At 39.5% G+C, this 11,752-nt stretch overlaps 1 protein-coding gene across 1 annotated transcript; it reads left to right on the top strand.

Annotated features, from left to right (window-relative positions):
- The first annotated feature begins 3,537 nt into the window (after nucleotides 1-3,537).
- On the top strand, nucleotides 3,538-4,458 carry LOC139654732 (trace amine-associated receptor 1-like). Its single transcript, XM_071531885.1, has one exon. The coding sequence runs from the start codon at nucleotides 3,538-3,540 to the stop codon at nucleotides 4,456-4,458; it is 921 nt and encodes a 306-aa protein (XP_071387986.1).
- Nucleotides 4,459-11,752: the final 7,294 nt, after the last annotated feature.

Raw genomic sequence — 11,752 nt, 5'->3', positions numbered from 1 at the left:
TGCTCTGATGGCTCCTTCTCCACTCTCTCTAATTATTCGCAGTATCCGTTCAACCGAAAGAAAGAGAGAGTTCCACCTAGTGTCAACTGGTCGAATGAGTTGCAGCTTGCACTCCCTCTCAATGACCTCTGCAGCTGTAGAGGAGCGAGAGGTCCTATTCCAAAGTGATGAGCACTTAGCAAATGCTGCACGACTTATTTTCTTGTAGATGTCGTTGGAGTTGGCATTTTGGGCATCAGCTGTTGAGATCAAGTTAAGGAGATGACACGCACAACGGTGATGCTTTGGAAGCTGATATTCGGCACACTCATCATCTTCTTCATTCATTAAAGCTTCCACTTCAACAGCCTCTGTCTCCACTTCAGGATCTTCTTCGGGAACTTCTTCTTCCTTCTCACTGTCATTCACATCTTCACACCCCCCTTCAGCAGGACTTTCTTCATCACACCCATAAACCCTGAAGTCCTTGATGAAATTGGAGGCATTGTCAGTTGTAGTTCTGACAATCTTTTCCCGAATATTGTATTCCATGTGGATGTCATTCAGGGCTTCAGCTAGTACATCATAGGTATGTGATCCTTTCAGCCTTCGACATGCCAGAGCAACAGAACATCTCTCCAGGCTTTCTGGCTCGATCCAGTGGGCAGTAACACCTATGAAGCTTTGACGATGGGCCGTCCAACAATCTGTGGTTGTTGAGATGTATTTAATGTTCTGCATTGCATTCTTCACTTTTGCTTTCATTTGCACTGTTTTTTTTTTCAATCCTGTCTCTTAAAGTTGTCCGTGACATCACTGTGTAATTTGGCTGAATATGCTGCATTAAAGATATGAATCCAGGTTGCTCCACTACTCCAAAAGGGTGCAAACCCTGAACAACAAAGTTCATCACCGCAACATCTGTGGTCTTCTGAGAAGCTTTTGTATCTGCCACCGCCAGTTTCTGCTGCTTACTAGTTGAAGGACCTTCGCCAACAGACAAGCTTCCCTTCCTTTTAGTTGTCGTTGCTGTCAAGTCACTGTAACGCTGGAGATGTGATCTGTGCCTTCTCTGAAAATATATCAACAATAATAATATATTATTAATTAATTAATCAATCTTAATTCTAGGGGTGGGCGATATTACCTAAAATTTATATCACTGTATAATTTTTTTGTGATAATGGTATTATATCACGGTACTACAGGAATACTCCACTGAAAATATGATTCTACCTCTTTTCACTCTATCAACAATATAGTAGAACATATCCTAACAAAGAGAAAATATTTTTTTAAAAACAGATAGATTTCCCACAGATTCATTATAAACGCTCTCCATAATAATTTTAAATTTTTGGAGCTGTGCATCTCATTCCCACTCACTTGCACCGTCAGTGAACAGCTGGTGTTATATGCTCCGATACAGACAGTAGATTGCGCTGTGGCTTTTAGTCTGTCTGGAAAACCAACGATGGAGCGGAGTGGTGCTAAGAGTTGTGGGCTCAGACTGACCACACCTTTCTCTGCTAAAGAGTTCAGAAGAAAATGCACAGCAGTGTTTTACATTAATTGACTGGACAGTGCTGGTCCGCAAACTCACAGCCCCCCCACCAACACTCTTGGAACCGATCCATATTAAACGTGAACGTTGTAATAACGACCGCTAAACGGCTAATGTAAAACAAACGAGCTTATGCCTGTGATAAATTACGTTCACTCAAGTGTTTGTTTTTACCACCGATTTTTACCTGCACTATCTAGGCAATGTGCAAGTGCAAACTTGTCCATAATACTAATTTCACAACCTAGAAAAGCTAGACCCTATATTACATTGTAAACGACGTCGAGCTAGCATGTGTGACAAGCTAACCTAGCTTACCACCTTACGTTCCCATGGAAGTTAGCTAAATAATGAAAACATCTTTGTACTCTTTTCTGGCGATTGCTGTATATTAACATGTACTTTGCTAGATTAGATTTATAACATGATGTCAGTAAACAAAATTAATACAACCTTGGCTAACATGTATAAGCCCGAGAAAATAACTTAGCATAGCAAGAGCTCTGCTTACCTCAATGTGTTTCTTTAGATTTGAAGGTGAATTCTTGAAAGCCAGTAGTTCTTTTCTTTGAGGCAGACAGTTGAGACACTGGAATTTCCATGATTCATTCCTGGAGCCTGTATATTTAAACATTTCTTTTAAATAGGGCCAAGGGTGGCTCGAGTCAGGGGGCTCAGCCTCTGGGTCCATATCGACTGTTGTTCAAATTACACTGCCGCTTCCAAATGCACGCCACGCTCTGCTGTCATTGGAGGCCGGGATAGCAGCACCTGATTGGTTTAAACTTCCGAGGCAGAAACGCAACCGATATTTTTTGTGAAGACAGCATTTTGGTGACTGATCAACCATAAAATGTAACGAGGTGCATTTTAGAAATGTAGTGGAGTAGAAAGTACAGATAATAGCTGCAAAATGTAGTGGAGTAAAAGTCAAAGTATACTCTATATTTTTTACTTAAGTAAAGTACAGATACGTGAAAAATGTACTTAAGTACAGTAACGAAGTATTTGTACTTCGTTACATTCCACCACTGCCAATAAGTGAAAAGAGAAGGGACATCACCAGAAGGAATGAACAGGATCTGCAGGTGCTAAATAACGACAGCATTCAGGATCTATATCTGGGAGAATGGAGGTGAGCTCAGCCTTAGACCAATGTAAACACCATTTAGATCCTTAATAAAAGGTGATGCCATTCTATACTACATGGCAAAAGCCTAACTATGTACAGAAGGAGGAAAAGTAGGATTTGCCAGAAGAGGAGATTAAATAAGTGATGATTGAATACTAAAGTGGTGCATTAGCTGTTTGAAAAAATGTTTAAACTATGTTCTACAACATGATTATTGATGTGTTTTGTTGCCAGTATCAATGAATGTGTGCATAAAACAGCAGAGAGCAAAAAAAGATGATGACTCTGTGCTGTGTTGTGATTGCTTTGTAACCCTGAATGTGAAACACACACACACACACACACACAAACTCAGACAGACACACACTCACTGTTAGTGCATAATTACTCATATCTTCTTGACATCATCTGTTGTTATGGCATCTCACGCAAACAGAACACATAGTTTCTCCACATCTGATTGGTCAACCAAAGATTTTATTATTATGGTAATAAGCTAGAGATTGATAAATATGAAAATCAAGTCCAAAGATACTGCTCAGTGGAACAGAGAGCAAGGAATCACATCAACATAGATGTATGAACCATCTAGAGGGGTCAAGAGGCATGGTATGGAAGTTTATGGAGTGCTAAAATAAACTGAAAATGACTGATAGTAAACTGATATTGTTGGAATTGTATTTTGCTTAAAGAAATATTATTGTGAATGCAAATGTCTCAGTATTAGTGATCAAATATGGAAACCTGAATACACTGTTTAGCAGAATTGCAGGAACCAGGAAGCATGGAATTTGAATTAAACAGGACCGGTGTGTTTAAGGACATACGTCTCTGTGATGTACCAGGTAAACGTACATGCATAATGGCAACTTCCCCTTTGATAGTACGTGTATTATTATACATTTTGCTTGGCTCAGTATCTGTTCTCACAATATGTGGTAACCTTCTCGTAATCACTGCCGTCATTTACTTCAAACAGCTCCACACTCCAACTAACTACCTCCTCCTCTCTCTGGCTGTGTCTGACTTCCTTGTAGGGGCTTTAATTTTGCCTTTCAGCTTGGATTCATCTGTACTCAGATGTTGGTATATTGAAGATGTATTTTGTAAGATACGGCTTATCATTGATGTTTCACTGTGTATGTCTTCTATTCTGAACTTATGTTGTATTTCTGTTGACAGATATTATGCAGTGTGTCAGCCTTTGAGATACAGAACTAAAATAAATGGTCATGTTGCTGGGATCATGATCCTGGTGAACTGGAGTGTTTCTGTCCTATTTGGACTAGGCATCACAGTTATGGGACTTTATCACGGGGAATGTGACATTACATGTCTTACAATTATTTATCCAATTACAATGGTTATGACAAGTTGTATGACATTTTTCTTCCCGGCAATCGTAATGCTCGGTATCTACATAAAGATTTTCCTGGTGGCACAGAGACAGGCACGTAGCATCCAGAACACAAACTGTCAGAGCATAAAGTCTGGAGCATCTGTCAGTAAGATGGAGAGAAAGGCCACAAAAACTCTGGCTATCATTATGGTATTTTTTCTGATCTCTTGGACTCCTTTCTTTCTTTATTACTCCGTGCAACATTTGACTAATTATTCAATACCAGCTACTGTGCATGAATCACTTCATTGGTTTGGAATGTCAAATTCAATGATCAATCCATTTATCTATGCATTCTTTTACAGCTGGTTCCGGGCTGCTTTCAGAATGATCATCTCCGGCAAAATATTTCAAGGTGATTTTGCAAACTCAAAACTGCTTTGATTTATTGTTTGGAGTACTGAAATAATGACGTGAAGAACTATAAATGCTGGCACATCAGTGTGTAGATTACAGTACACAGAGATACACTGTCTATTGCCCCTTGAACATTATAGCGTATGTAGTCATGCATGTACCTACAGTACATAAATTAAAATTAAGAAGTGACAACATAACAGAAACCTATGAAATTTAAAACTGGAAGCAATTGTATGCAGCTTCAGACAAACAATATTGTATGAAGCTGCTTATCAATTATGTCACGTAACCAATATAATTCTTACAATATTAAGAACAGATCATTTTGCAATTTATAATTCCAGTTAAGGTAATGTAATAAAATAAACACAGCATTACTACAGAAACATCTAACTCCTATGAAGAAATAACAGAGCATTTGGTGCATCATATATTTTACGTTTTATGAAAATATAATAAACATACATAATGAATATTACTTGCATTTTGTGTTTCAAAACAGTGTGACAAGATGTTTTTAGGTAACACCAAAACAATAATGAAAGTAAATAAGACAAACAATAAAATGCTAGACATGAATTACAAGGTTACATACACATAGAACAAACAAGAATAGAATGGAAAGACAGCAAAACCTTTTGGAAAGTAATTTTAAAGAAGTATCTTCTCCTCGGCCAGGGCACTCAAAAGTCTGGGGCCGTGGCCGTCTGGTCATCTTTACACTTTCTCTTTCTAAACCTCATCTTTAGTGTTTGACCTGAACTTCTGAATGATATCCTGCCTGAGGATCTCAGGCTGCAAACTTGCTCACAGGGAATTAGGTAGCAAATGTAGACTTGCTACAATCAGACGGCAAAGGGATTTATTATCTAGAAGGGAGTTGCATTATTCTAAATGAGACAAAATAAAAAGCAGGGAAAACTTTCTTAAGGTCAGCAATAGACAAGAAAGCATGGAAATATTTAACTTCAACAATTAACTGAATTAAGCAAGACTGAGCAACTCTTTTTACTTGACATTGACACTGAGGCTTCAGGTGTCACTTCCAGATTTTTAGTAGCAGGCTTCACTCATATTGGTGAAGAGACTATCAAAGTGATTCTAATTAGGTTAAACCCAAGTGCAGACAACAAAATAGCAAACATTTCTATTGCCATACCTACAGTGAAAAGTGAATCATTCTAGAAATATAATCAGAACACACTCAGCGTTTTTGGAATGGACAAACTTTTGTGGTGTAGTAACTGATTAGGTCATACACACTCAAAAATGTGTAGATAAACTTCTCATTGTTTGACAATTTTCAAGCTAAACCAGGTCAAAAAAAGTAAATGTTCTGAAAGTATACTTTTAAGTATTCAGAAGTGATATACAAAAATTGTGTTCAATTGAAACAACTTATTTTATACTTTGTGTTTTGAGAAAGAAATATAATCCTGCACACTGTCTACACTTGCATAATACTTGCGATTGCGACGTTGCCTGATGAAGATCCTCTGACCAGAATATGATCTACAATGATGTAAATGAGTAAAGGAATGCAGGAAATGAGCAAAAACTGCAATCACACTAGAATTGTCCTTTATGTAGCTTTTGAAACAGTAATCGCCATGCCTTTTGGCTGGACCCCTGTTTATCACTCATCTAAGACTTACGGCGTATGGCAGCCTTGATTTCGGACTCTCCCATGCTGCTGAACACTGCCTTCACAGTTTCTGTAAGAAGAGAATCGACAAAAGGAAGATATGTCATGATCCTAAAGTATTTCTAGTTTTAAGTCTACTGACACAAGACAACGCTTCTCAGCACTACTCAAGAATATGTAAATATAAAATATGAATATTATGTGATTTGGTACATGTACCTTCAAGGGTTTGAACTACCCCATCTTCCACTTACCTGACCTTGGGGGGGTTGTGATGGGCTGTCTTCACCGTCAGTTTTCTTCAACTTCAGATGCAATCAATAGCTGTTGTCAAAGTATACCTTAGTGATCATTAGTACCATAACCTATTACCACAGTATAACACAGTACAACAGTGCACCATGGCACAACAATTGAAAAGAAATATAAGTACCATAGTAAAATTACCATGAGACCAACCAAAGGAAAATTGGTGGCCTCATGTCCTGCTTTCAGTTACCTAAAACACATGTTATCTCCTTAGGAGAAGTAATGTCTAATGAGAATGAGGTATAAAACCTGAATACTTTTCTCCAATACACTTTCATTCAAAAGAGAATTCAAATCAACCTAAGGCCCTGCGAGGTTGATCTCTATCAGGTACTATTTGTTGTTATTTGTTGTTACCTTCCTATTCATAAAAAGTAATAAATACAACTTGTTGACTACTTCCACAAACTGTCATTTCTAATTAGCACATCTGCTTTGCTATCTCTAGCACTCTTCAGACTGCTCTGTTCATGCTGCTTACCTTTCCACATTAATTCACATTATCATGCTGCGCTATCAATTAAGTATGGAGGTATTATTGGAGCAAAACATCTGAGCACCTGTGACAGTGGAATTTGTAGTTGTAGAAAATACTCACACATGTGTATCAGTAAATTTGAAGTCACAGAGAAAAATGCTTTAAGAGTTTTTTCTCTACCACAAACACAACACAACAGTTACACCTTCTCAAATTCTTCATTTACAGGTGCACAAATCCTATTCTACGTATCACAAATTAAGAAACTCATACGCTCACATTTTTGCTACAGTTGCTGCAGTGAATATGGTGCAAAACACATTCACACACCCGTATCAAATAATGTGAAGTCATGGACAAAATTTGCACATCCGCAAATCAGTATGTGAATTCATGCAATGAGAGCTGCACACCTGTAGAATATTTTCTCACAAATATTTTTTTTTTCTGGGATATTTTTCAACACAAGTCAATAACTACAACTGCTTGAATCTGCCGCTACGAATCTCAAATGCTGTTTTTTCGCTCACAAATTACAAGTTCCGCGTGCTCTGACCTTTGCACCACATATCTCAGTGAAATGTGGATTCGTACCTGTAGAGCCAGGGGCGGGCACTGTTCAGAGATCACAGAACCCTTTTGGCCAATCAAAGGAGCTCGTTTGGGCACCTGCGCAGTAGTGTCTTTCTTGGCCCCGCCTGGCCCACATGAACGAGTCTAGTGGCGTTGTCATAGCGACCGTGACGACAGCGCGTTCATGTGCAGGTTTCTACGTTCTAGGTTCTGACTGACTGTTGCTGCTGCAGACTCGGCTCTTCGGGGGAAACCATCGTCCAGGTATGACTCTATCATTTATTCAATCACAGAACATTTGCTTTATTTGTATAAATCTTACATCCGATGTGAAGTGATTCAGTCTGAATAAAGTTGAGCTAAGCTAACGTTGGTTGGAGTCAGCTAACACATCCATGGGTTAACGACAGGCAAGTTAACTTAGAAATGTTCGCTAGATTATAGACTAAACTTTGCATTTGTGATTTATGCTCCACTCGTGTTGCTCCACTTGTGTTGAACTTTGTCTTGTGTTTCTAACAGCGAGACAAGTTCAGCCCTACAAACGCGAATGTCTGTCACTGACTGACTGAGTGACTGACTGAGTGACTGAGTGATCAAGTTACACCATTGGTCGGCCGTGGCACGTGGCACATCATAGTATCGCAGAGCCAGAAATTTAAGTTTTGTTTTCTCCACCGAGATCAGGAGCCCGTTTCTCCCACACAGTAAGCAGGCTGACCAATATCATGCATGTAAGCTGAAGCTAAAGTAGAATCTATACAATTATATCATATCACCGTTTATGTCGATGCATACTGTATGCGCGAGCTCAGTCCACCTGAAGCCCCTCTGTTTTGAGAGAGACACAAACAAGCATGGAGGTTTCATCACGCCGAGGGCTTATTGTCGACCTTCCCGAAGTTTCCCGGGGCCAGTGCCGCTAGCTGGGCGCTGATTTGTTCCCGATGATCCGGCTGAGATTTCGGCCGGGGTCCCGACGACGATGCGCCCCCGGTGTCCGGCGTACAGCGTTTTCGGCACCGACAGGTAACAGAGCGCCTGGCGCTTGGATCGGCAGGATCAATGCGGGCCGTGGGTGGAGACGACAGCGGTGAAGAGAGAGACGGACGCGCTGGAACGATCAGTATGGATGTATGGACTATTATTCTGTATTAGCAGTCTACAGCCAGGGGTTAAAGTGGGCCGGAACGATCCGGAACGGCGTTCCGGCACCTTCGATTAATAAGTAAATAAATCTGATTGGCAGTTTCATACATAATAATGACAACCGAGTTCACAGGGCTGCCAACTCTCACGCATTGACCGAGAGACTCACGCAATTGACATTTTTCGCACGCTCTCACGCCACAAGTCTATTTTCTCACGCAGTGAAAAACAAATTCATAACTGATAACGTTGCGACCTGAAAAAAGGAAACTGACAGCAGGACAGACGAGACAGAGCAGCACAGCGCAGCAGCGAGTTATTCAGACCATCTGAATAGCGAGAAATATACACAAATTATTATATTATATTATTATATATATTATATTATTATTATATAATTATTATATTGTAATTTATTCCCATGCATGCTGCTCAGAGTAATCTCAGTCAGCGGCTCTTCTGCGTCTCTCCCTCTCCTCTCACGCTGTGCGCACGCAGGCAGGAGTGAGAGTGAGTTGCTATGGTTACGGGGACGCTTTGTGTCTGTCGCTCTGATTCCCAATAATAGATTTTTTAGGTTAGTATGCCTATCATGGCATAGATCATGAATAAAACATCAATAAAACAATCTTTACATTTTTGGTTAACATTATACAGGGTTGCTGTTTCTTGACTTAATCCAAGAGTGGTGTAGAAATGCAGGAAATTTGTTTTAAATTACTATTTTTTTCTGACCCCCCCACCAATTATGTATCTACCCCCCATAGAAATGCAGGAAATTTGTTTTAAGTTACTATTTTTTTTCTGAACCCCCCCCCCCCCTCCAAAACAGGGTTCCCCCACCTGCCAAATCCCACTTTAACCCCTGTCAACAGCGGAGTTAGTTACACCATTGGTCGGCCGTGGCACGTGGCACACTCATACACAGTCCAGCCATATACTAGGTTTTGACCTAGTCTTGTTTTCTAATCACTGGATTGGTCTTCTTCAAATGACTGTCTGATGAGACTGATGATGAGACTGTCTTGTAATGCTTAATACTCCTGAGAATGTTTCACCCATATAAAAATTCTACAAGTTTGCAACTCTAAAAGCATTTTTCTCTGTGACTTCAAATTTACTGATACACGTGTGAGTATTTTCTACAACTACAAATTCCACTGTCACAGGTGCTCAGATGTTTTGCTCTAATAATACCTCCATAATTAAGCAATATCACATGAGAGGGAGTGCTGTACTGTATATCAGCGCAGTTGTGATTCGGTCAGGAAGATAATCACAGCCGTACTGATTACCTCAATTCATCAGGTTATGGTAATTTGAGACAACAGATTATTTTTTTGTTATTTGTCTCAAAAACAGTTCGCTCAGGATTCCACTACCAAGTGTTGCCAAGCAACAGGTAAACTGTTTCTCGACTGCAAGCTAGCTAGCTCCTTTAAGGTTAGCACAGACGATTTCAGCTTACTTTCTTCACAATCTTCCGCCTCGGTCGACCATTCATAATTAAGGTCAAATGTATCCATATTTGCGCTGTCGCTACTATGTGCGAATGAAGTTAGAGTTTTGTGTAGCTGTGTACTGGGAATATCTGGTAAGCATTTGTTTGTATTGTCTGCTAGAAGTGCTAACCAGCTGGTTAGCTAGCCAGCTACTCAGCTAACGTCAGATGACGTTATCGTGATCCGCTTTTTATTTCTCCTCACAAGAAGCGCTCCAGGCAGAGCTTTCTCCACACAAAAACCCCTATGTGAACGCAGCCTAATTAAGGTTACATTAGAACACCTGTGAAGTGGAGTGATACATACAGTAAAGCGTCCCAGTGAGGTTACACTGTATATCAGCACTCATGGAATGCCTCTTGTCCAATCAAATTACCGGACCGACCGGAACTAACTGTTGTATAAAATTTGATATATTGATGTAATAGGACAATGGTATATTGATATGAAAATCAAAGTGTAGCCTTAAATATGGAATACATATAAAAATGTAATTTAAAGGCTAGGCTATATTCACAAAACTGGATATATATTACAGACTATGTAAAACACACTCTTTTCTGTGAAGCCGGATGCACATCCTCCTCAAAAAACATTTGAAAAAAAAACCATCCTGAAAAAAAAGAAACATACATATTTACAGGCCAAATATTTATGTATGGGTTTTCTTTGGGACACAAAAATAGCGATACTCACAGCACACTACTAAATTAATTAAATAAAACAAAAATAAATTGATATTCACTTGCTGGTGGTTTATAGCAGGACCATAGCATTTGCCCACTACCTGTTCTGTTTCCCCTTGTGACTTCAGTAACAGGTCCATGCCGAGGCCCTCGGACCTGTAAAACTGCAGTATCGAGTTGGTGGCTTCAGTAAGTGTGTTTCCTAACAGTCTTGAGAGATATGTTTGCATTCTGAAACCAGATAAGTAGTTACTGCTGCAATTTTGCTGGTATTGCTGAGCTAACTGTGTTCTCCAATACAGGCCTACTGACCATAGCAGAGTGGGGTTGATCCTTCCCCAGCTGGGTGTTCAGCTGCTGTTTTGCTCTTTTAGTTTTGTCACATAGTTTTACTTCTGTTCTTTTTGGTTCCTTTTGTTTATTATAGTTACTGAATTTGGTAAAACATTGTATTTCTTAGCTGACTCTTGTCACTTCCATCTGCCATAATCTTTTACATCTTTGTCATGTATAGGTGATTGCCAGTTATTTTAGTAATGTTTTAAATTGTGGTGTAATAAATTTGAAATATGACGGTTTTATTGCTGTGTTCTCTTCCCAGCTCATATGCCATTATTTAATAAATACTCATTACTTTGGAACTGGAATGCTGTCTTGTCCTCAATTACCAAGGACCTCACCTTGTGTATAAAAAAGGTCAAATAAAATCATTACACAAAGAAATGCTCGAAGAAGATTCCAGCAGGAATTACTGGTGTTGACGAGGCGATTTCTGCTAGCAGCCAGAGGTCACCTGAACTGGTTAGGGGTATAGTTAGGACATATAAATACTAAGCATTATTACCAAGTCATTGCCAGCTAGATCTGTGGCCATCCACCAAAGTTAGATGCATTTAAATTTGGAGTCTTGGCTCTCATATCATCAAAGTGAGAATAAACTGTCCCCTAGTGGACAACATATGAGTAGCTAAAAAGC

The sequence above is a fragment of the Centroberyx affinis genome, unplaced genomic scaffold (assembly GCF_046629955.1).
Source record: "Centroberyx affinis isolate AG114_WGS23_722 - 3 ecotype Tasmania unplaced genomic scaffold, CSIRO-AGI_Caff_v1 ptg000146l_1, whole genome shotgun sequence".
NCBI lineage: Eukaryota > Metazoa > Chordata > Actinopteri > Beryciformes > Berycidae > Centroberyx > Centroberyx affinis.
The sequence above is the reverse complement of the archived record's forward strand: the minus strand, read 5'-3'. Positions and strand labels throughout refer to the sequence as shown.

Coding starts and splice junctions, on each gene's coding strand:
- LOC139654732 (XM_071531885.1), top strand. CDS start 3,538: ATGGCAACTTCCCCTTTGATAGTACGTGTATTATTATACATTTTGCTT.